Below are 26459 nucleotides of genomic sequence, written 5' to 3'. Positions count from 1 at the left end.
AATTATGATTTTTTGGATTATTCAATCTAAATGTTATTCACATAATAAAAATCTAACATTAAAAATGAAATATTATTTAAATATTCCAATAACTAAGTATCTTAAATAACAAAATATTAAAATTAATGTTTTAAATCAGTTAATAATATATTTTAAATAGTTACTGAATAAATTTTAATTATAATAAATAGATTAAGATTTTGAATATTTAGTTAAATAAATAAATATTTTAAATAATGAAATATTTAATATAACAAGATTTTAAATCGTTAAAATAACAAAATTATGTATTAATAGTACTATTATTTTATGGATTAATAAATTCAATAAGTAATTGATATTTTAAAATTTAAATAATGATATTATTTCAATAAATAAATAATATTGTAAATAACTAATTTCATTTATACCAATTAATAATTCAAGAAAATAACTTTCAAAAAAATTATTTTTTATTAAATATAATTTTAAAAACTTAATTTATATTTAATATATATTTATATATACTAAATTTATTGTATTTTAGTAATTATTTATTATTTTTTATGATAAATATATTTTCAATAATTATGTACAAATATATTTTTTTTGTTATTTAATGAAAATTTTCAATAATTATTGGAGTTTAAACTATTATTATTTATCTTTTTAAATTTAATTTATTGTGTATTTTTGCTCTAAATTTCTAATAATTATTAGAGATTAAACTATTACTCATGAGTTAGTTTAGTTCAGTTGCAGGTTGTTTGGCCAACCAAATCGACCTGTTGAGGTTGGGGAGTTTGTCACTCAGGTTATATCGGTTTGGGTCAATTTTCGGTTTGGTTGATCAGTTCAAAAGATTTAAACTTAAAAAATTAAGTTTAAATTAAAAAAATACAATAAAATTATTAAAATAAATAAATTTATGATATAAAATATTTTATCCTAAGAAATATTGGAATTTTCTCACTTTTCAATATTAAAAAATATATTTAATATATATATGTGTATATGGTTGGGTCGTTCTATTTTGGTTAGCTTATAAATGGGGAAAATTGACATTCCTAAATTTGTTAAACAACCCTATCTAAAATTAATTATTATTATTTTTGTATCATAAAAAAATTATTAAAAGTAATATATAAAATATAAATAACTATTAATTATTATATGAAACAATTGTATACTCTTACATATTTCTATTATTTATCTTTAACTTAACAAATCTCATACATCACAAGAGTCCCACTAATTAATTAATTAAACGAACCTTAACAGTGAAAAAGAAAAAGAGTCTCAAGTATCAAAATTAGTGTTGCTTATCTTAGAGGTAGGTTCTCTCGGGCATGGAAAATAGTGTTGCTTTCCAGCTCCCTATTCCTATCAATTACCTTAATAATGTGAATCGTATTACTATGGGAATTCAATTAATCAATTAATCAATTGCTAGAGCAATATTTAATTTTTATAACAGGGATCGATATGGAATACACAATAGGCTTGTGTGTGGCAGCTAAGAAGGATAATCACACATTGTTTCATGTGGTCTTGTTCCATTTTTAGTAGTTGGTTGAAATTATAGAAGGAACCAAGAATAATTGTCCAATCGACAACAGAATATACGGCAGCTGATATGTGCACCCAGGCAACGAATTGGCAGTCGAATAAGATGATCGATCACATAGGCACATAGCTAGTTTACAGCTGAAGCAAAGACACAGGGGCCACATGTCTAGCATAAATATTGTTTCTTATGTATTTTGTTTCGGAGTCCAGTTAGTTGTCCTCTCTGAGCAAAATAAGACTGTTGTAGGTTCAATTATCAATAGTCTACGCCTGGAAATCAATTGACTCAGCAAGCCCAAAATGGAATATTTGCTAGTCCATCGATCACATCTCTCTCTTCTTCGCATGGCCCAAGTTTCAATCCCATACCTCTTGTCTTTGTGGACATAAGCACAAAATTTGTATGCTCACAGATGGTCCGCTCAGGTGGGTTTCATTTCTTGTCGTTAATGATAAAACTCAGACATTGGTGGACCACATAGGTGTGGAGAGTCTTTGTTTTTTCCTGCTGTGTGTATTATCTAGGTTTCTGCTGCTGTAAATAAAATTTTATCTTAACAAAACGAAAGTATTTGTTCCATATATTATTCATTTAAATATGTTCTTAAGAGACTTCATATCTGCGCCCCACAGCACATCCGAACTATATATTGAGAACATCTCCCAATTACAAGTGCATGAGATGCTTTCAATGTATGTTGACATGTACATGTGGGGTACATCCAGTGGGGTCCCCTCACCCCACCTCGGTCAGGGCGGGTTTTTTGACCATTAGTTGGGGTTCATGGCGAGTTTGGAGAAACCTAAAACTCTAGGGATCGGGGAGAAGATGGGGATGGTATTTGTTCACCTTGCCCTGACCCCGGCCCCAAACTCACCTCGACTATATTGTATAATGTCATATTATAAATTATATTATATAATATTATATTGGTCTAGGTAGGTTTGAAAAAAATAAAGAAATAAATAAATTTGTAGGTATACAAATAGGAATGATTGGAGTGGGGCAGAGAAAATTCAAGGATCTTTGTTTCCTATGGGGACAGAGATGGGGTTAGGATTTTGCCCTGTTGCCATTCCTCAGAGAGAGAGAGAGAGAGAGAGAGAGGTATGGGCAACTAGGCCATTATTAGATAATTAGGGCACCTTTTGGTTTGTAGGAATAGGCATCGGGAATCAGAATGATCCATTTCGATTCCAACTGTTTGGTTGGACAGATTTAGAATGATATTCCCCCATTTGAGAGAATGGCCATTCTCTCCCCCCCCCCTTCCTTTGGGAATGAAATTCCACTCCAATTGATTTCAATTCCCATTTCGATTCCTGTCTAAATCAAACAGACTATGAGAATAGATCATTCTTATTCCGATTCAGATTGTAGAACAAATAGGCCCAATTCTGACTGTAAAACAAATAGACACCCTTATATTGTGGTGGAATGTGGACTCAATACACCATTAGTCTCGACATTTTGATTATGTTTGGTTTGAAGGAAAAAGTAGGGAAAGGAAAAGAAAAGTAAGAAAATTTTCTATCTTAATTTTCCTTCATTTTCCTACTTTTTCTTTCAAACCAAGCACAACCTTTGAGTTCCTCCCTTTCAACGCTCCACGGCTCTCGATCCATCTACCTAGGGAAGGAACAAAGAGCCTAAGAAGTAGTAAGATCTAGAGGCACATAGTCACAGACACGAGTGTTCTGCTTCCCATGGAATCCGAGGAACCAAGGATAAGATGATTTTGGCAATTTTTGGGTGGTTAATCAATCGACCAAATTTCTTCATTCTTCACACAAGACCATTCCACAGCTATCTTTGATTGTTTTTGGTTTCTGCTTTGTGCTGACCAGGATCCGATGCTAACCAACATCTTGATGTTCCCTTTTTATCCAACCAAAATGTCATTTCCTTAGATACCAGAAACACCCTTCACTTCCCCATATATTAACAAAAAAATGTCCTTTGGTGTTTGATCCCACGAGAGCCCGTCCTGGATCATTAAACGTGAACTCTGCCTCTGCTCTCTCCGTCCTCCCTTTCCTCATGCGTAAGAAAAGAAAGCCATTAAAATAACATATCTAAAGGGAAATACGAGATGTCGATATAGCTCCGCTCGACTATTAGTTATAACGCCAGCTCCAAGTTGCTGCGTGAATTTTGGTGCCGTAAAATTGAAACAACCATCATGTACCAGCGTCAGATTTCAGAGTCTTTCACTTCAGGAAACAAGAATCCTTCCGTTTCATGACTCATCCCTTGCCACTTGCCAGGCCCTGCGGTATGTCCACACTCCACAGCGTGACGTTTACACTATTTTTTTCGTTACCACGTGGCAAATTCTTACTGCTTTTTAATGGAATCCCAAGCTCCAGTCACAATACCCCCCTTCCCCCTTCCCCCGTCAACAACCATATGATAATGTATAATAGACAATGGCCATGTTCATGATCATTTATGGCCACGTGATCCGTCTCTCTCATCCATCAATGTTGCTAGTCTATATCAACGTACAAAAGGTACGTGCAGCCGTCTGATTTAGGTCCCATGCGTGGGGCCCGCAGTCAACTCCAGATTATTGAACTTTGAACGTCTCATGACTCATGAGTCATTCTTTGCTTGCACAGAGTTGATAAATCACAATTTCATTCAAATAGAAGATCCCAATTGCATGGACCTTATCCATGACAATTGACAACCGAGTATACACATACACACCACCAAGTCATCAAATAGAAAGAAAGCTTTAATAGTGTACGTGTGGAATGGGAAAACAAGATTTGTTAAACCTAATCCCAGTTGAGATTTGTTGAGATATGCAAGATGGATGATCAGAACATGATAAAAATGACACGTCAATATTTCCGTCCAATCGATTGAGATAACAATTTGCTTACATCACCGTTGACACCGTGGTGACAACCAAGAACCAGCTGTTTTTGGACCTCTTGTGGTCCTTTGCTTAACTACGTAAAAAGAGCTTTGCCTAACAATGATGTGTAATTGTTTTTGTATTAATCGAATTAAACTATCATTTCAACAATACATTCAAGATTTCTTTTCTTAATAATATATGTTATGGATAGATCACCAAATTATAAATTATATGATGGGAAGAGATGAGCCATTATGATCATGATCTGATTGGATCTCAAGCTTCCAGCCTCTGCACCTTTAGATTCTCTGAATCAATGGGCCGGCGTTTTGGGCATGATAACTGTTTATTAACAGTAAAGTAGTACATATACTGGATTAGTGCAGTTTGATCTGTTGTTCATCATATGACAGCTATTTATCAAACGGCCAAAATCGATTCTTTATTATTGTTATTATTTTGATAAATTGGGGCCCATATATACCGAATAATAATTTTCAAAATTGAAAAAAGAAAATTGGAATTTAGAATTTAGATGCTTTTCTTTTTCTCGTATGGATTTCCCCGCTAGAAGAAAAATTAATAGCAGAAACTACTAAACTACATATCTAAAGAAAAAGAAAAAAGAAGGAAAGAAAGAAATGTGGAGACTGGTGAGAGAAAATGAGAAGGAGAGAGAAATAAAACTTTAATAAGCAGCTGAGCTGACAGACATCCAGTAGTATTCTATTCCAGTCCATGAGCATCAGAGCATAGATGTTTCTGAAGAGTGAAGAGTGTGAAGAGTGTGAAGAGTGAAGCTGTCCTTGTACGCATTCGACGTCTGCCTCGTAATCTACAAATCTTTCGTCGTCGTCTTTGAATCCATCGATTAACCTCCTGGCTGCAGATCGATACCCAAGAGCAATTGAGACGGAAATCAGGAAGAGCGAGCAGACCATGGATCCGTGCCCATTTGTTCGAGTCATCGTTGAGGGGCTCGCTCTAAAACTACCAGTCGCCAGCAAGCACGCCGGGTCAGAAGTACACCCTTCTACTACCCCATGCTTCTGCAAACTCCGTCTTAAAAACTTCTCATCCCAAACTGCTATCCTCCCTCTTTCCACCACCCCCGGCGACTCCCCACCGGAGTCCACCACCTCTTCCGCCGGGTTCCACCTTGATCCCCTCTTCCTCCGGCGTCTCTCCGGCAAGCAGACCACACTCCATGTCTCGGTATACACCGGCCGCATGAGTCGCACGTGCGGGATTAGCTCAGCGAAGTTGCTGGGCCGGGTTCACATGACCTTCAACCTCCAAGGTACCGAGCATCGCACTTGTATGTTCCAGAACGGGTGGATGAAGCTGGGCAAAGACTCCGATAAGTCATCGGCTCGGTTGCACCTTGTGATTCGATCGGAACCGGATCCACGTTTCGTGTTTCAATTTGGTGGCGAGCCGGAGTGCAGCCCGGTAGTTTTTCAGATCCAGGGGAATATCAGGCAACCGGTCTTCAGTTGCAAGTTTAGTGCTGATCGGAATTCGAGATCCCGGTGAGTTTTTATTTCATGTTTTCCTCCTTTTCTCGAATCCGGATTAGCTGCACTTAATGCTGTATTAGGGCTGATTAACCAATAATAATTCCCCACGCCGGCCATGCACGCGAAGTGAGAGATTGGATTAGTTGTGGTTGTGCCGTTGTGGGGCTGGGGCATATATATATACGTTGACGTGGGGTATTACTTATTATCGGTCAAACATCCCTTAACACCGCCATCGAAGTGCAGCTAATCCAGACTCCAAAAAGCCTAAGTCTCCGTTTAACAAACCCACGTGGCAAACCACAATTAATACCAGGCTACTAGCTTGAGTTTGCTTGCTAAGTTAAAGCTCATTTAGGTTGTGTGTTTGTTTTGTTTTATAACTTGTGAAATTGTTTGTCTACTTGAAGGGTTGAATAATCCTTGTATGGTTATTATTAGCTCAACTCAGAGCATGTAAATGCAATTCAAGTGGATTCTTGAACAACCATTGTTATTGCTCTGCTTTTTAAGTTTGATTCCTGCAAAATCTTAATTATTCCACTTTTTCTTCTTCTTCTTTGCTGCAAAAATCAAAATTTTAATGCAATTTGATTAGGTTAACCATTGATTTTTATTTAAAATAATAAGCTCTGAAACTTAGATCAACAGAACCGCCATAACTGTCCCCAGACCAACTACCTTAAGAGACATAGACCCTCCCATTTGCATTTGTTTAGTTATGGTGGTTGAGTTATTGTTGTTATTAATTCCAATTTTTTTTTTTTTTATTGGGTACTTCAATTTGGTGGTTGTGTGTGTCCTTATATTTGACTTTCCTCTGTTATATTTCTTGATTAAAACAAAATCGATCATGTTGGTCAAGTTGAGTACTCATGTAGGTTTCTTGTCTTCAGATCTCTGCGACTAGATTCCAACAACAGGGGTGGAGGATGGATGAAATCCTTTTCGAAGGAGAGAGACAGGCTGGGGAGGGAGAGAAAAGGGTGGATGATAATGATATATGATCTGTCAGGTTCCCCTGTGGCCGCTGCATCCATGATAACACCCTTTGTCCCCTCCCCAGGTTCAGACCGAGTGTCGCGCTCCAACCCCGGCGCTTGGCTCATCCTCCGTCCTCAGGGGTTTTCTGTCAGCAGCTGGAAGCCATGGGGACGTCTGGAGGCCTGGCGTGAGAGAGGACCCGCTGATGGCCTTGGCTACAAATTCGAGCTTGTCACTGACACCGGCACTAACACTGGGGTTCCCTTTGCTGAATCCACCATGAGTGTTCGGAAGGGTGGCCAATTTTGCATTGATACCAATTTGGTTGGAGATACTGCATCCAGCTCGTCGTCATCTCGTAGAGGATTTGTAATGGGTTCCACAGTGGAAGGTGAAGGGAAGGTCAGTAAGCCAGTGGTTCAAGTAGGAGTGCAGCATGTAAAGAGCACGGCCGATGCCGCCCTCTTTGTTGCGCTTTCTGCAGCAATCGACCTTAGCATGGATGCCTGCAGGCTGTTTTCACGTAAACTGAGAAAAGAGCTCTGCCGTTACCAGCAAGAGTACCTTTCTTAATTAATTAAGAAATAATTTTTGTCATCGGGAGCTTGTATTAACAGGTTCGAATACACAATATATGATCCATTATTCGTTCTTTCCCTTTTGGCCCTTCTTTTCAGTTTTCAACACTTGGTTTTACATTGAAGGGTGGCCTCTGGTTTGGTTTTGGGGGCTCTCTTTAAGTGTTGATTATTTATGATTTTGGTCTCCTAAATCACATATTTGTTTTTGTTCTTTTGCTAATTTTTGGTCCTACAGACATTTGAGGGCAGAGAGATGCGAGGTAATTTCTTACAGGAATGTCAAATTACAATTTTATTTATAATTTAATAATTCATACTGATTGAAGGTTGAAACTCTACCGACAGAAAAATTGGGAGTTGCATGCATGTTGACATTTATCTGCTTTTTAATAAGCACTTAAAGTTGAGGTTTACTATGTACCATCAGTTTTTGCTTTGGGGGTTGAGTCAGAAATCAGAATGTCTTTTAGAGAGTGGGATCCATGGGTCGATAGGATGGATATTGGATGGACACACATATATGGAATATGGAGTATGAACTATTGTCACAAGTGACTCCTTCGCCGCGCCATCAAGCACCTACAGTGAGCCATCCGAGTGCCAACTGCGTGCCTTCATGGTGTCAACATGTGTGTCATGGGTGGGCTTTACTTGTATTTTGTAAGGGGGACCGCCAATGGCGTTATTGTAATTACTTAGTATGCTTTTCCATCATTTTGATGTTTCCTATTGTCACTCCCCCAAAAGCTTAACGTACTCTTTGAGGGGAGGTAGGTAGTCGAGTGAGCTCATAAGCGTGTAAAGGTTAAGCACGAGATCCCCTCGACACTGTACTGTGTGCTTGTGCTTACCACTGATTAATGCAATACAAGTAGCCTTTTGCTAATTCATGTGCCTTCTTGTTGCCTTTGTGTGTGTGTTTGCTTTGTTTCGTAGGCTTACTCGCCCATTTCGAGTGCCGCACGGGGCCCCAACGATTACCCCCGTGGCAGTTGGTATCAGAGCAGGTGCTCCTACAAATACTCTGGACCGTCTTCGTCCCTACATCAACCCAATGAAGAGCAATCGGGGCGTTTCCGATGACACACCACATGGGCGGACTCAAGCCCACGATACCGACGAAGCTCCACTTGACGAACCTACCAAGACACAAGCCCCAAAGGGGCGTACACCCAAAGCTAGCAAGCACGACAAATCAGTCGACCAACTAGCTACCGTGGACATGTGCCTCCTACGTTGCGAGGTGACAGTGGGAGAAACCCGAGACCGGGTTGATGAACTCCACCTCAACCTAGAGACGGTTGAGAATGCAGTGGTGGAACTAGAAGGACGTTTCAATGGCGCCTTCAGAGACATGCACACCACCATATAGAATTCGGGAGCTGGGCCTTCCCAAAGCAGCCTACAAGGCTTGCTAGACAAATTCCAAGCGCAATTGGATGAGATGAGAGATGAGATGACTCTCCTAAAGAGGGCAGTGGCCAACACACCAAGCACTCCCTCCACCCTAGCTTCCATGAACATCAAGATCCGAGAGCCAACGCCTTACTCGGGTGCCCGGGATGCTAGGGAGCTTGACAACTTCTTGTGGCAACTGGAGCAATATTTCTCTGCCACTGGCATCATTGACAACCAAACTCAGGTACGTACAGCTGCTATGTATTTGACTGATATAGCAATATTATGGTGGCGTAGGTGTTGCCAAGACATTGAACGTGGAACCCGTACCATCGACACTTGGGTTGGATTCAAGCGTGAGATCAAGCGGCAGTTCTACCCAGAAAACGTAGAGTACTTGGCGCGCCGAAGAATGAAGAATCTCAGACATCAAGAATCACTACATGACTACGTCAAGGAGTTTTCGGCCTTGACGCTGGAGATCACGGACATGTCAGACAAGGATCTTCTGTTCAATTTTATGGATGGTCTCAGGCCATGGGCTGAGCTCGAACTCCAGCGACGCGGGGTTGAGGACCTCGCCACCGCCATGGCCATAGTTGAACAGCTTGTTGATCTGAGAACACCTAAAGAAGATGTGCAAAGACCATCCAGCCCAGGTACCATGAGTTTGAGTGGGGGAGATTCACAATCAACCCCTACAAAGGAGAAGCCAGTGCCCGTGAACAAGCCCTACACTTACCAACAAGGGAAGAAGCCACAAGGAGGCCCAAGCTACCAGGGCCACCAATCAACTAGAAGACCTCCTCCTGCGCCGTGCTACCTTTGCAATGGGAAGCATTGGATGAGTGACTGTCCAACCTGAAAGAAAATAACTGCCCTCATCGCCAAACTCAGCGATAGTGAAGAGAGTGATGAGGAGAAACCCACAGCGGCGCCCAGAGTAGGCGCCCTCCAACTCATCAATGCCATGGTCAAGAAAGATGCCACATCAAAGCGACCCACCAAAGCCCACAAGGGGCTGAGTTATGTAGACATCACCCTCGGCGGGAGGTCAACCAAAGCCTTGGTGGACACTGGGGCCACCCATAACTTCATTTCGCTTGCGGAGGCAAAGCGACTCGGCTTGACCACCACCAAACAAACTGGGTGGGTCAAGGCTGTCAACTCCGGGGCCAAGGCAGTAGAGGGCACGGCCCGTGGAGTAGAACTCCGAGTTGGACCATGGAAAGGACCCATCAATCTATCTGTGGTTCCCTTGGATGATTTTCAGGTGGTTCTTGGAGTGGAGTTCCTCAAGCAGGCGGAAGCAGCACTTATGCCACACATCAACAGTTTGCTTATTCTGGACGAACACTCCCCTTGCATGGTTCCTGTCTCATCAGCCGTACAGATACTTGGGAAGCAACTTTCAGCCTTGCAGTTGTACCAAGAAACTATCAACCATGAAGACAGCTCTGCGTCAGCAAGGAAGAACCCCTGTCAAGTACCTTTCATCGACACTGGAACGGGTTGGGAAGTCGTCACCAGGAAGAAGTCACCCCCAAGACAGTTCCAGTTTCAGCGCCAACACCGATGCCAGCGCCCAAGTCAACACCAGCAGCAGCATCAACTTCAGCGCCAACCACATCAGCAGAAGTCGACTTCGCAGCAGAAGCCGCAAGTGCCCGCAACTGGTGGGCCCAATAGAAGAAGACCCAAGGCCGTGTCAAACCTTGCCCACATCTGCTACCACAACCACCGGGGAGAGCGAGTGCCACCCAAGCCATTCAGGGACCACATTCACGTCATCCCAAAGGCTAGTTCCCGTAGTAGCCCGGTGAGATACCCTTGGGGAAAAATGCATGGGAATCCACACCTTAATAATCCAAAACACCATTTTGATCCTTACCTGGCCCAAACCTACCCCTTAGCCAAACAGAACCAGCCACTAACATACCTTGAGGCTGCCAGGAAAGGACTTAGCCATAGGAAACCCCTACAGAATGAGCCAACCCGACCATGCCACCAAAATATACACCTCGGCCTTGGACGACAACCGGTTCGGGGAGCAGCAGAAGAACCCTCCTTCCGCAACAGTAACTCTAAGGGACCAGCCGAAGCTGATCTCCGAGGACGTAGATCGAATTGAGTGGGGGAGAATGTCACAAGTGACTCCTTCGCCGCGCCATCAAGCACCTACAGTGAGCCATCTGAGTGCCAACTACGTGCCTTCATGGTGTCAACATGTGTGTCATGGGTGGGCTTTACTTGTATTTTGTAAGGGGGACCGCCAATGGCGTTATTGTAATTACTTAGTATGCTTTTCCATCATTTTGATGTTTCCTATTGTCACTCCCCCAAAAGCTTAACGTACTCTTTGAGGGGAGGTAGGTAGTCGAGCGAGCTCATAAGCGTGTAAAGGTTAAGCACGAGATCCCCTCGACACTGCACTGTGTGCTTGTGCTTACCACTGATTAATGCAATACAAGTAGCCTTTTGCTAATTCGTGTGCCTTCTTGTTGCCTTTGTGTGTGTATTTGCTTTGTTTCGTAGGCTTACTCGCCCATTTCGAGTGCCGCACGGGGCCCCAACGATTACCCCCGTGACACTATGGCATATATCCTGACTCATGATAATTGATAAACTCATCTGCTGCAACTATGGTGGCATTACTCTACTCCTCCCTGCGAAAGTGTAGGAGATCGACTGATGAAACATCATGCTGAATTTATTTATTTGGGTAAAGATTAAAGAAAACTTCTATGTTTGAATTTATTTCAAGCGTTGCATATTCAGACCAGATTGGCTGAATGCAACGGGGGCTGTATAAATATAACCAGCAATTACACCCCAAGCTACCATCCACGTGAAGTGAGAGATTCGAGTGGCTTAAAATATGAGCCAAGGTTTCAACTTCCTATGCATTCAAAACTTCCACCTCAGTCCCATGCATGTTCCCGATACCAGACCCATGCGACAGCCAGCTTAAAATATGAGCCCAGTTGGTACAATATATATCTTGGGTGGGCTGGAGATATTCACAGTCTGCCTACCCAAGTTGCACAACTTGGCCCAACTCCGGTTGGCAGTCTGCCACTAGGCTTGTCCAAAGGTAAATATGGTATGGGCTTACCATTTATACCATTGTCCATGGTCCAACCTAGCAGACCAAAAGCAATCTAGTTGGCTTTGTCTTTTGATAGATAAAGTATGGGATAAAATATTTGAAAATGTAATAATCAATCAAACTTTTAAATTCACCTATGAAGTAGCTCACAGCCTAGCTACTTGATGACTTATTTATAAAACATAAAATAATAAGTCATTTAGCCACTTCAGCTGTTATCAAATAGTCCCTATGCTAAGAAATTCACGTTACAGCGACCTTTGGTGCCATTGTGGTATGTGCAATCCTAATTCCCCAGCGCTAAAATGGCAAATATGTAGTAAAATTCACTCCTGAAGAAGTGAATGCAGATCTTGAGAGTAAGATATCTGAAAAAAAAACCTTGGAAAACATGAAATATATTTTTCTGGAATGAGACCTAGTTAAACATATTTGGCCACTTACTAATCTAAAGTGTAGTGGCCCCAGTGAAAAACTGTACCTTGCCAACTAATATAATAAATAAGAAGTTGTAGGTATTGTTTCCTTTCCATTAACTTTAAATTGCATAAAAGAGGCTATTTACCTAATGCTGGTTCTAATTTTCATAGTCTTTGGAACGTGGACTAAATAGCAGCCTATTTCCAACAATTTTAGGTCTTGTTCGTTTTTCGGTAAGTTATTTATCCAGGTAAATGTAGTTACCTGGGTAAGTTTTTTCAGGGAAACACTTACCTGGGTAAGTGCATTTACCCATGTTCTTTTATTTCTCGTGTAAATAAGGTAATGACCATTTTATCCATAAAATTTCATTCTTAGAAGGGACATTTTTGTCCCATTCAAGTGTTGGCAACTTCCCTCATAGGTGGGAAAATTATTTACCTGCTTAAGAGATACCCAAGAAAATAAACATTCCTTGGTCCCTACATAAATCTGAAAAAAGAACATGGGATTCTTAAACAATGGGAACCAAAATCCCATTGACCAACTTTCCCCCTCTCAAAATTCAAAAAAGAACGCCCCCTTAGAACGAAATAGCTGCTTCCTGGTGGGGTTACGAAAAGAACTGAAAGCATTGTTACTTGAAAGCCTGGACACAAAAGCAAAGAATAGGTTATAGGGGGGGGGGGGGGGGGGGGGGGGGGGTTTAAAGAACTACAACTACAATATGCATGGCTCTATTGGCCAAACTTAGTTGGAGATTTCTAAAGGAAATTAACTGATGCACAGTGGGTGAAAATCCTTAGGGGGCATTCCTTTTTTGGGTTTTGAGAGGGGGGAAAGTTGGTCAATGAATGGGATACCCATCTCTTAGGTGGGTAAATAACTTTTCCACCTAAGAGAAAGTTGCCAATACTTGGATGGGACAAAAATACCACTTTTAATAATGGATTTTTATGGCTAAAACGGTCATTATTTTGTTTACCTGAAAAATAAATTAAAAAAAATGGATAATACACTTACCTGGATGAGTATTTCCTAACAAACATTTACCCAGATAAGTGCATTTGCTCGGATAAATAACTTACCGAAAAATGAACGGGGCCTTAAAGCCGTACCTCAGAAAGAAGGGATCTAGGAGGTGTCAGCTACCAAGAGGGGCTCATACATTTGGAGGAGCATCCTAATGGGAAGAGACATCCTGAAATTGGGTGCTTGCTAGGTAGTAGGAGATGAAAGAAATATTGATGCACTCAATGATCCGTGGGTTCCTGGCCTGCCTGACTTCAAACCAATAAGTAGTAGAGAGATCCAAGAGAAGATTCTTGTAAAGGACTTGATCCTTTCAAATGGGAATTGGAGTAGACAAGAGATTGCGGAACTGGTCGACCCGGTTTCTGAGAATACTATAAGTAGAATCAAGCCCCAGTGGATTCAAGAAGAAAATCTGGACTCTCTGGTATGGCTGCCAAACCCAAAAGGAAAGCTCACAGTCAAATTAACTTATAAATCTATTCTCCCCTTTTCCTAAGTTGGCACATCTGGTAGCAGTAAGGAAGGAATATGGAAAGTCATTTTGAGCCTAAAGAAGACCCATCCGTGTGTGGTTTGCTTCCTGTAGAGATGCCTCAACAATGCCCTCCCCTCCAAGAGCCTACTAGCCGCAAGGTCAAAGAAAACTGAAAGCCCATGTCCTCTATGCCTCACTCAAGAAGAGACAATTCATCATATAATGTTCAACTGCCCAACAATCAAACAAGTATGGTTTAGCTCACAATTGGGTATCAGGATGGGTGAAAATGAGGACTTAATGGCAAAAGCTTCCTATTGAAGGCCTCCCTACTGGCTAATCCATCCTTGTTAATGGTACCATCATTGCTTGGAACATATGGAAAAAGAGAAACAGCTTCATTTTTGAACAAGCTGAGGTGAAGCCAAGAACCACAGTCCTAAAAGCTCTGGCACATATTGCAAAGGTCAGAAGATGGGCAGATGGAAGGCGCTGATGAGACACAGGATTCAGGATGGAAGCCAGTAGAGAAGAGCATTGGACCAAATCAAGGGGGGATTGAAAAAAATCAATGTAGATGGAGTGACCGGTTGCAGGAGCCGGAGTAGTGGCATGATCAAATGGCTGACCCATCCAAAGCAAATCAATGTGTTCAGGCTTGCACTGCTGAAGAAATCAAAGAGCTAGCAGTCTTTGAAGCCATTAAGATGGTCAAGTACTTCTGGAAGAAACCCAAGTGATTGTGGAGTCAGAAAGCATTACTCAATCTTCTGATCTTCTGTTATCCCAGGATATATAAGGAACTACCATGGAGACCCTCTAGCATTTCTAGCATTCTTAGAGACTGAAGATTCTTATTGAACACTTTTCCAAATGTAATGGTGAAGCATGTATCAGGAAGTTGTAATTCTGTAGCTCATCAACTTGCAAAATATGCAGTGGAGACAAATTGTAATGACGATTGGTAGCAAACTCCTCTGTTCTTAGAGACTTAGATAAGAGAGGAAGCCACGTATTCTGTTGACAGATGAATAAAGTCATCACTTCATAAAAAAAATTAAAGAGAAAACCCATGTTTTGACATTTATTATCCTAAATTAAATTTACCACTACACCAAGCAATTGTTTCATATTGAATACATTTTATGCCATACAAAAAATAGGGTGCTGATTGTGCACTATTGGCGGTAAAAATACAAGTGGAAGAGCAAATGAAAATGGTTAAATTCTTAAGGTTGATGCTGGTTATGGATGCAACTTGGGTAGGCTCAAGGTTGGGATTTTGTTAAACTTTGAATGAGCTCTGCATGGATGCAACAGAAAGAGAACACATTACCTGCTACCAAGGTTGCATAACAATCCAATGACCTCTCCAGTGATTTTTTAACATACCCATGTTTTAATCAAGGGATTTTTGGACTGCAATCCCCCTCAGAAATCTGATTTGCAACCCCCTCCTAGTCTACTAGTAGCTCTCCTATAAACTGCATCCTGAGTAGAGCACTAGATTTCTAGGAGTGGATTGAATGGTAAAAACCCCTTTAATCAACCGCTGGTTTGATGTGATATTTTGTCTTTTTCACCAAATACTGGTGTGTTAAAAAATCACCGGGGATCGTTGAGTTGTTCTGCAACCTTAGTCGTAGGTAATGTTTTCTCCTTGTACCTTGCTTGGGTTGGGATTTTGTAAAATTTGAATGAGCCTGCATAGGTGCAAATTGTACCCCTAATTTTGTTTTTTTATAAGCCTTACACCTAATTTTTGTATGGACGGAATTTAACTGATAAATGTATGAAGTTGTCTTGAAAAACTAAGGGGGCATTCGGTAATGTGTTCATCTCGTGGATGGACTGTTTCGGTTCATGCCATGGGGTGAACATGCAGTTCGGTTGGGCATGGACGGGACCAGTCCACACTATATCGTGACTGGCCCCTATCCACACCCCAAAATATCGACAACATGTATTTATCGTGGAATGGCTCTGTCCATGGTTTATTTTTGATAATATGTTTCACATACACAGTTGAAACCCTACATCATTTTACAGTTAACCTCTCCACCGCCAAAGTGCTTTGTAGCTGTGTTCCTTTGCGAAGGGAGGTTTTCTCCACCGAAGCGCTCCTCCAGGCTTTCTCCACCGTTGGTATGTCATCTTTCTATATTGTTGTTTCTTTCTCCTTTGTTTTTGTTGTTGCTGTTGGTGGGTTTTTGTATGTATTGGTTGGGTTTTCTGTTGCTTTTGGTGGGTTTTCAATTGATTTCTGTTGGGTTTCTGTATGTATTGGTTTTTTGTATTCTGTTGATTTCTATTGGATTTTTGCATGTATTGATTTCATTGCTTTTTCTCACCATCCTTTTTCTTATGAAAAGAATAAGAAACATGCCATAGACTCATGGCAATTCTAATCCAAGACAAGATGATAAGCAAATATTAAGGTCCTCTAAATTCAACAGTGCACATATACCAAAAGCATAGTCGTAATATGCTCTGTGGTGGAAGTTGTAAACTAGCTATTGGTAGTCTAGTTGTCTATCTAAATTCAACTTATCAACCTGGACCAGCAAACTAGTTAGCTTATATGTCAAAAAGTGTGGTGTGGACCTTCAAAACGCCACAATGGGTGTGGACTAGTCCAGCCCACACAATCCAGAACAATTGTGAACTATGGTGTGGTGTGGATTGGTCCCTTCCACAAGGTGTGATATGGATCGATCCACGCCACCCAATTTCTCATCCACACTAAAGAACACCCCAAAGAAAAAGTCGCTTTTAACCATCTTTTTTTTACAATTCAATGCCACTAGGTGCTATATGCATCAAAAAGTAAAAGTCACCCATATATCTAAAAAAATTCATTTTTGTATTTTTCTAATAAGCAACTCTTGTGTGATTTGAGAAAAAGGTTTATCAATTAAACAATTCAACCAAATAATAAATGGGATATCTATCTATATATTAAAATGGAATGTGCCAAGTTGGCACTTTCTTACTTTCTAGTTTCTTCTCAAAAGCACTTGTCTTTTTCTGTTTTTTTTTTTTATTTTGAAATTTTCTAATTTTTAAATAAAATTGAATAAAATAACTCAAATGGCAAATCACCTTTTAAGACTTTTAACTCTCCTCATTAAATGACCATTAATTCTATTCCCATTAACTTTTTTTAATTATCTCTCCTCATTAATTATGTCATTAACACTTTCATTCAATAACTCATGCCACTAGTTCTCTCTCCTCTCCATATCCATAATTAGAAATAAGGTCGAGTGATGGTTTGAATAATTCAACTATTTGAGTCAATAGAAAGTTGAAAACATTAAATAAAACATCATAAAAATTATAATCCATTTATATTGCACTTGGAAATAATAAAACATTAATCAACATAGTAAACATAATTTAGTAAGATACTTAAATAAAATAAAAATAATTGATGATTATTGTTATCGATAATTTTTTTTATTAGTATAGTAAAAATAATTTAATTAATAAAAAGGAATAAGATAAATAAAAAACTAATATCAATTTAAAATTAATGTAGAACTAATACAAAATTATCTAACAATTATTAGTTTTACAATTAATTTAAAACCTACTTAAGTTACATTGAAAAAATAAAAAACATAATATAGTTAATTAAATTGAATAAGAATTAGTAAAAAAAATTAATAAAAAAAGTATTAATTTTAAGTATAGTTTAATTAATTTAAAAAAAAATTAAAAATAGGGAAAACTATAAAAACCTCAAGTTTTCTAACAATCCTATGAAATTCCCTTGCGTTTTGACCTTAACAAAAACCTCCCCTATTGTTTTGAAAGAAGGTGCAAATACCTTCCTTTGTTAACATACTAAATAAAAAATGCTGATGTAATGCATTACTTTTTTAAATACCAAATTTACCCTTATCCTACTTTATTCACATGTAATTTTACTAAAATACCTTAAAAAAGATTTGCTTCCTTTTACTTTACTTGGCCTTTTTATGTTACTACGTCTAGGAAGAATAGGGAGAATTACTCTTTGAACATTGTTTGTAAAAATAAATTAGTGGAGGGTAAATTAAATTGAAATTTTAAATTGTGTACGTTAATGCCTTAACAATGATAAGGGTATTTCAGTAACTTCAATGTCTTTGTTACTTAAAAGCCAAGGGAAATGAGGTATTTTGCACTTTTTTTTTCAAAACTATAGGAGAGGCCTTTGTTAGGGTCAAATAACAAAGGTAGTATATAGATTTAAGAGGAGGATTTTTTTTATAATTTTTCCTAAAAATAATATGAAAATAATAATAAACCAATAAAAATTAGTAAAAAATCAATATTAAGATACAAAAAGTAAATGCTTGAATTAAACTTAAATAAACATCGCTTAATTGAAAATATCATAGAGCTCCGGTCTTAGTTTTACTTATAATGAATCCCATGCATCTTACAAGTCCTGATTAATTTTTCACACTTGAATTAACGTCATTGCTATGAAAAACGATATCAAACACAATATATTAGTTGGTGTTTGGCATCGTTGCTAGGAACAATGCATTGTTTTCTAAGAGAAACAATGCTGGGCATGTGGAATTGCAAGCACCGCTTTCTTATTTTTTTGTTTGGAACCTGATGATGCGCATTTTGACAGCTCCCAACTGGCTAGTGACTTAAATGCTTGGCTGAATAATCCCTACCTGGGAGGTGGCTTGGACGCCTAGCTGAATGGTTCTTACCTAGAAGGTGGCTTGGACGCCTAGCTGAATGGTGACGAGCTGGAAAGGTGACTCTAATGCCTAGCTGAATGGTGACGAGCTGGAGAGGTGGCTTTGATGCTTAGCTGAACGGTGACGAGCTGGAGAGGTGGCTTTGATGCTTAGCTGAATGGTGACGAAGTGGAGAGGTGGCTCTGATGCCTAGCTGAATGGTGACGAGCTGGAGAGGTGTCTTTGATGCCTAGCTGACCAGTGATGAGCTGGAGAGGTGGCTCTGATGCCTAGCTGAATGGTGACGAGCGGGAGAGGTGGCTCTGATGCCTAGCTGAATGGTGACGAGCTGGAAAGGTGGCTCTGATGCCTAGCTGAATGGTGATGAGCTGGAGAGGTGGCTCTGATGCCTAGCTGAACGGTGACGAGCTGGAGAGGTGGCTTTGATGCCTAACTGAATGGTGACGAGCTGGAGAGGTGGCTTTGATGCCTAGCTGAAGGGTGACGAGCTGGAGAGGTGGCTCTGATGCCTAGATGAATGGTGATGAGCTGGAGAGGTGGCTCTAATGCGACCTACAAGGAAACAGTGTCAGAGTGCCCAAGTTGCTTTACTAGGGGTGGGCACTCCGATGCTTAAGTTAGCGAATAAGAGATTTTAAGATAGTAAAATGTGAGAGAGCTGGAGAGTTGCGAGAACTAAAAATTGTGCATGTACCTGGGTCTCAGGGGCTAATGTCCTTATATAGTTGGGCTACCGTGGGTCTCGCGAAACGCTCCCGAAATCCTCGGCCCACGATGTAGAGGTCCGTTCTGCTTTGGAAGGAGGATAGCGTGCCAGTTAATAAGGCTTACCGTTTCCCTCCGATTCGGGCGGGATGAGGATAAGGCCTACGGTTACGCGGCGTGATCCCAAAAGGTTCGGAGACAACTGGCAAGCTTCTAGAAAGGTAGGTCGCTAGGTTGGCGATAGAGGCAGGTCACTAGCTTGGCGATAGAGGCAGGTCGCCAGGTCGGCGGCAGAGGTAGGTCGCCAGGTTGACGATAGAGGCAGGTCTCTAGGTTGGTGGTAGAAGTAGGTCACCAGGTTAGCAGTAGAGGCAGGTCGCCAGGTTGGTAGCAGAAGTAGATCACCAGGTCAGTGGTAGAGGCAGGTCGCCACCTGGGACCCCATTTTGGCTAAGACAAGTTGTCGCCTAGGTGATGCTGGGATGTAGTTCAACTGTTCTGATATGCTATGTGTCATGATGTCAGTGGAGGGCCAAATTTGCCCTCATCAGAACTGATACTTCCACATAGACTATTTTTTGAGAAAACTGCACTGGTTTTGTTTGGTACCAGTGCTGGCAGAAAACGTTTTCAACATGGTTTATATTATCCAACGTCCAAGATGATGCCACATCATTACACCGTTGATAGCAATGCACTGTTTTCTCATAAAACATTGAATTTGACATTACTTTAGACTATACTTTATCGACTTTGAAGGCGTGGTCTAAAGCAATGTTTTTTTTTTTTTGAAAATACAATACCAAACAAGAGAACGTTATTTAAAGCACCATTTTCTCTTATGTGGCACCTACATGGTGCGTCTTTTCAAAATATGACATCGATGCCAAACATCAGAAAAGATATCCGTGGATTGATGCAAAATCCACGGGCAGAATGCGGTTTACTTATCCCTAAAAAAAGATATAATTACTAATTGCCCTGTACTTAATAAGGGATGCTCATAATGTAGTAATTAATTAATTATGTTATAGTTGTGGGTTGTCACAACTGACAGTCAAAAAGAGCTAGAACAGTTGGCCAGAGCAAATTGGGATATTAGAATCCAGAACAGAATTCCAAACTTCCAAACATTAATGCAAAAGAAGAAAGGAACTCCAAACATGAAACACGATTGACCATTCTTTTATTCTGGTAAGAAAGTGACTTATTTTCCACGTCTTTTACACCTAAAAAAATCCACTGTTTTTGAAATGCTAAGATGTGTGCCCATAGATAACGCATCATAATCCGTAACCCCGATCCCACGAATATCCAATATTCAAGTCTTCAAACAATCTTGAATTCTTGATTAGACATGATCGAGCCTAGGTCCCTCCTAATTACTTCACATATCATTATTTTATGATAAAGAAGAAATCCCAAAAGGCAGCTACAAATGTACTCACTGTCCATTCTCCATCCACAATCTTATACATATATAACCTTTCAATAGCACAAAATCACAACCTAATTTGCTCAGCTGTTCGCTGGAGAAAATCAGAAAGCCCCTCTCTGTAAATACTTTTATCTAAGTTTTCCGGCATGGGTTCCGGTCGGTTCGTTCTCCTTTTAGTCTTCTCGAGTCTCATATTTGGCGTCTTTTCACAGCCAGTGCTCAAAATCCTGCCGGAAATCCGAAAATCCGCTAGAGTGGACCCTATCGCCGGTGACCGCAAGATCCGAGTAGACGATGGGATGTTTTGCGACAGTTGGAGGTTCTCGGTCGAGACCAATGACGCCGGGCTCTGGAAGCAGATCCCGGAGAGGTGCGTCAATTTCGTGAAAGAATACGTGACGGGCGATCGTTACGCGTCGGATTCAGTCGTGGTCGCCGAGGATTCGTTATCATTCGCGAAGACAGTTAAGGTGTCGGGGCACGGGAAGGACGTCTGGGTATTCGACATCGATGAAACTTTGCTCTCGAACTTGCCGTATTACGAACTTCACGGTTTCGGGTGAGTGTGGAACGACAGCTCTCTTGCCGTTCGTTGAGTAGAGGAAAACAGTTAGCTTATTGGTGGTGGTTCTCTGCCCTTAGATCCGAAAACCCACTCCTTCACCTCACAATCTTTTTGGCCTTGACCTTACAATTACGTTATCCTTGCTTGCACACCAACTACCACCAAATTATTTCCGCAAAAGACTTTTTTTTGTTTTAATTCAAACCTGGATTGATGGTTCAGGAATCCTTTACTTTCCAGCTGACGTATAGGTCGGGGATTGGCGAATTGCGGAATATATAATTGGATAAAATTTTACTTTTAATAAAAGTATAAGAAAAAATAAAGTATTTTTCAGAAATTTTTTTATTAGTAGCCAGTGCCACTTTGGTCCCCCAAACTTTAAAATGCCGATAATTCATTACCCTAACTTTGAAAGTGTGATAATCCAGTACCTATGCTTTTAACTTACTGTTAATCAGCTGTTAAATGGCATTTGAAAAAGATACAAATGCCCTTTGAATGTCATTTAATTTTCTTTATCAATCATTCAAATATTGACAAAAAATTAACAGTCCCAAATCCTTGGTTCTTCTATTCAAGAAAGTTAGGGTCACTAGAATGTCCACTCAAATGTGACTCCAATTTTCTTGAATGGAAGAGGCAAGGACTTGGGACTGTTAATTTTTTGTCGCTGTTTGGATGATTAATAAAGAAAATTAGATGACATTCAAAGGGCATTTGTGTCTTTTTCTCAAATGCCACTTAACGACTGTTTAATAGCTGGTTAACGGTAGGTACTGGATTGTCACATTGTGAAAATTCAAATACTAAATTTGTCACATTTTAAAGTTTGGGGACCAAAGTGGCACTAGGCTCATAGTACTAATCAGGAATTTTCTTTTTTTTTTTTTTTTTACCCTCACCAAAACCAAAAACCAAGGCAAGAGTCCGTTTTATCATAGTATATATAAATTTTGAAGCTTATCCAGAGATAAGCTCAATTTGCAATTTGAAGCTTAATTTGGGACTTGAAAAAAAAAACATAAATTTTGAAGCTTATCTAGACATAAGCAAGTTCAAATCAGCCCCCACAACGTCCCAGCACATTCCGACCATGTATTGGGAACATCTCATGATGATAATATCGGAAATGATGATGTCATCATTGGAGATGTTCCTAAGGCTTTAAAAACCGACCCAAATTGGAACCATTCTGGTCACTAGTTTTCAGGTTGACATTTCAATAGTTTGATTCGATTGAATGATCCGTTCCAACTTAAAAAATAAAAAAAAATAAAAAATATATAATTAAAATAAAAATGGCCAAAAACCATTGAACAGGTCAACGATTCAACTACCCATGCTAGTGGATTATTGACCAAATCAATGGTTTTTGGCCAAGGATTGGGTTGAATGGTTCGACCGTCCGATCAACGATGATTTGAAAACACTGGTGTGAACTGCTCTCAGGGTTGTGACATTAGTTTGGGTTTGACTCAAACTTGTTCATAGACTGGATAGTTCAATGGATTGGCCTGTTCTTGGTAGAATTTGGATAAGCTTTTAGGTCCATAGGCTCGGGCTTAGGCTTTTTCAAAAATGTTCAGCCCATACCTGAGTTTGACACAATAATATTTTATATAATAAAAATATATAATACATATTTTTTTTACTTCTTTTCTTTTCTTAAACCATAAACCATATTAAGATTAAACTATGTGTTTGAAAAACCAAAAAAAGTAAGAATGAACTCATTTATTGACACTTAGGCACCATTAGGCGTCACATCAGCAAAATAGTGAATAAACGCCTACCATTGGGGGAAGCACTAAAATGAAATTTCCCCCAACGGTGGACATGCACATAAACTGAAGCCTACTTTTACAAGTCCCTATACATATAGATTCATATAATGGAGGAAATGGTGAAGTAGTAGTGCCTATGTGTCAGCATTTATTCAATAAACGCCCACGGTTCCAAATACATGCTATTTCCAGTATTTTTAAATTTTAAAGTTATCTAATATAAATAATATAATTTTATTATTAAATAAAAATAAAAACAATAAACTTCTTGTCCAATTTTATTGATTCGGACTCAAGATTAGACTTAATGGTCAGGCCAATCTCAGGCTCATGCCTGAATATATTCTATCAATATAGAGGCAAAACCTGGCTCGTGATCAGGCCTATCTATAACTATCGTCGGATATTGAAGCAGTAAGAACTAGGACTACAGACTAACTCGGTTCTGACCCAGATCCTAAGGAGTTATAAGTACTGGGCCCATTACCATTTACCAACCCTATCATATTAGGTCAGACCCGAGCGAACCTTTTATGGTAATTTGATGATTAACCTACGCAGTTCCTTGCTATTTGTTGTCAACGTTTGGACTCAGAGGAGAATCCTGGCCTTACGCAGTGTAATTAGGTTGGATTTGTCGAGTCAACCTGGACCAGAGACAGCGTTATTAGATTTCATCTCTAGGAGAATTGCGATTGGTCGTGACCTTGTTATGGGCTTTAGACCTCCATGTAAATGAGTCCTGTGGCCCAAGCCTTTATGGGATTAATTATTGAGCACACTAGGTTTCGTCTTGCAGATCGGAGGAGTTTGACGAAAAGTCATTCGATGAGTGGGTGGAACTGGCGGAAGCGCCGGCTTTACCAGCTAGTCTGAGGCTATACAAGCAACTCCAGCAGCTTGGGTTTACGGTGGTTCTTCTTACGGGACGGACCGAAGCTCAGAGGAACGTCACAGAGAAAAACCTTCTATTCGCCGGGTACAGCAACTGGGAAAGGCTTATCTTACGGTATGCATTTATGTACATCTCTAATTATTCTCTATTTAGGAACATTAAAAATGGTGTGGGTGATTGGCCATCCATTTCTGTTATTGTTGTTTCATATTTGTTGCTCTTAATAGTGATGATATAGGATGGGAATCATGAAACAGGGGACCTTCAGATGAGGGCAAAATTGCGCTGGTCTATAAATCAGAGAAGAGAATGCAATTAGAGGAAGAAGGGTACAGGATTCATGGGAGCTCTGGTGATCAATGGAGCGATCTATTGGGTTTTGCCATGGCGAAACGATCCTTCAAACTCCCAAATCCCATGTACTACATCGCATAAAAAATTTGAAAGAAATAAACCGCTTGGTAGTATTTGTGGTGCAATTCTGCTTATTTATAATTATCTTCATTATAAATTGTTCTGTGTCAATAATCGAGATTTCTTGAAGAAACTTCTCATATTCAACTACGTCTGAATGTCTGATCTCTTTGGGAAGTTGGGAAAATTGGGAGTTCTACACAGGACTTACAAACAAGATTTGGAGTTTGGAATTTGGACAGTGGACACCACCTTTCACCTTTGGTTATCACACTAGTTTTTACATTTGCGGTTTTCAGCCTGAATTTGGCTTACTCTAATCCCACTTCGGACAGGAGACAGGACCCACTTAAATTATGACAAAAGCCTGACCCAAATCTGCCCAAGGTACACCTACTCATACGTGCATTCTACCAAACATCTTATAAAAAATTTTAGTAAATAAATCTGCAATAGTAGTTTCCATATCCATGGTTTTAAGTTGTTCTGAATTTTTTTATAGAAACTGAAAAGAGAATTGAACAAAGTATTTTCTTTAGACCAAATTTTGTATATAGCATTGAAATTAATAGAAATAAATAAAACAATTATAAATTTATTATAGAAAAGTAACAGATGCCAATAACATAAAAATTTATTATTTTTTCCAAAATTCCATTTTCTTAAGAACAAAATATTTCTTATCTTTGGTCTATAATGACTAAATATTCTGAAAACTAAATCCGTTACTAGGCCTACTCATGCATGTAAATAATCTGAAATTATCAATAAAACCACTCCTCACTTGGGTAGAAAAAAAAGATCATTAAACAACAAAATTGTACAAAAGTTTCAAACCAATCAAGGTCAAAAGACACCTCATCACGGCTATGGCATGGGGCCACGGGCTGCCCTAGTAGAAGAATGAGGTCTATACACAAATTGAACAAAAAAAAAAAAAGCTCTTAACACATCAACCATGTCGACCTATTTAATCAAGACCCAAGGAATTGATTCATGTAGCGTAAGGGTGTCAATGGACCGGTTTTGGATTGGACCAATCCAGTTCAAAATATTTATTAGATTGGATTTGATCTGGTCCATCCGTAAGAAATTTATATTGGATTGGGCTGGATTAAGTCAATATCTGGTCCATTGATATAAGATAAGAATATATGTGTCAATGGACCAGGTTTGGTTGAAATTAATCTAAGTCAAAATGAATTTGAACAGATTGAACGGTCTAAACATTGAATTGGACCGGTCTAAATTAGTCCAAAAACATTCATTGAATTGAATTGGACCTGATCCATTTATAATGAACTCACACTGGACTGGATCAGATCGGACAAAATCCAGTCCAATTGACACCCTTAATGTCGCCCTTCTAAAACCTTCAAGACAAAAAAAAAAAAAACACCAGAAATGATAATGATATCCTTCCATTGTTTGGCAAAATTAAAGGGTTAGAAGAGCAAAAAATCCATTTATTCAACAAACTCATCCATCACTAACACAAAGGGAGGGAAGGTTACATAAGGGACTGACGTAAGTCCAGCTCTACTCGTCACACAATTCTCCTTACACCAACCTCATAGTACGTCCCAGCTGCATATTGGGAATATCTTCGATATTTATGTATTGTTATTCATGAAAAAATGTTTCCAACACATGGTGAGATGCATTGTAAGGAGCATCAAACTTGACCTGAGTTAGCTGGTTTTCAATTTATGCCAGTCACCTTTTCAAGTTGGTTCAATTTGGTCATATGTAAACTGATCAAAACCGACCTGACCCTACCTAAATATGGGACGTGTCCACTTCTTTATACAAACCGTAGAACCAGTCATCAAATCGCTGTCATGCTGAAACAAATGCTAGTTTAGAGGCTGTTTTGAACCAACCCGACCAAACTGAGAAATTGACCCAAACCGTTTATATTTAGCTCTGTTTTCACTCATGATCAGTTGGTTTAACTCTCTCTTTCCTTGCCATGGGTTCTGTCATAGCTTTTTTTTTTTTTTTCT

At 39.5% G+C, this 26459-nt stretch overlaps 2 protein-coding genes across 2 annotated transcripts; both read left to right on the top strand.

Annotated features, from left to right (window-relative positions):
* Window positions 1-5024: 5024 nt before the first annotated feature.
* LOC104604464 (uncharacterized) lies at window positions 5025-8389 on the top strand. Its single transcript, XM_010268800.3, has 2 exons — window positions 5025-5950; window positions 6835-8389. The coding sequence occupies exons 1-2, from the start codon at window positions 5358-5360 to the stop codon at window positions 7493-7495; spliced, it is 1254 nt and encodes a 417-aa protein (XP_010267102.1). The 5' UTR covers window positions 5025-5357; the 3' UTR covers window positions 7496-8389.
* Window positions 8390-20544: 12155 nt separating this feature from the next.
* On the top strand, window positions 20545-24600 carry LOC104604463 (acid phosphatase 1-like). The gene is made up of 3 exons (XM_010268799.3): window positions 20545-21351; window positions 23944-24153; window positions 24297-24600. The coding sequence occupies exons 1-3, from the start codon at window positions 20939-20941 to the stop codon at window positions 24472-24474; spliced, it is 801 nt and encodes a 266-aa protein (XP_010267101.1). The 5' UTR covers window positions 20545-20938; the 3' UTR covers window positions 24475-24600.
* The last annotated feature ends 1859 nt before the right edge of the window (window positions 24601-26459 follow it).

The sequence above is a fragment of the Nelumbo nucifera genome, chromosome 6 (assembly GCF_055504915.1).
Source record: "Nelumbo nucifera cultivar China Antique chromosome 6, China Antique-T2T, whole genome shotgun sequence".
NCBI lineage: Eukaryota > Viridiplantae > Streptophyta > Magnoliopsida > Proteales > Nelumbonaceae > Nelumbo > Nelumbo nucifera.
This window is presented reverse-complemented; position numbering and strand designations above follow the sequence as displayed.

What these genes read in the sequence shown, in the direction of transcription:
- LOC104604464 (XM_010268800.3), top strand. Translation starts at nt 5,358, where the DNA reads ATGGATCCGTGCCCATTTGTTCGAGTCATCGTTGAGGGGCTCGCTCTA. An exon ending in GATCGGAATTCGAGATCCCG is followed by an intron (nt 5,951 to 6,834) that starts GTGAGTTTTTAT and finishes TCTTGTCTTCAG; the next exon opens with ATCTCTGCGACTAGATTCCA.
- LOC104604463 (XM_010268799.3), top strand. Translation starts at nt 20,939, where the DNA reads ATGGGTTCCGGTCGGTTCGTTCTCCTTTTAGTCTTCTCGAGTCTCATA. An exon ending in TACGAACTTCACGGTTTCGG is followed by an intron (nt 21,352 to 23,943) that starts GTGAGTGTGGAA and finishes TTCGTCTTGCAG; the next exon opens with ATCGGAGGAGTTTGACGAAA. An exon ending in TGGGAAAGGCTTATCTTACG is followed by an intron (nt 24,154 to 24,296) that starts GTATGCATTTAT and finishes ATCATGAAACAG; the next exon opens with GGGACCTTCAGATGAGGGCA.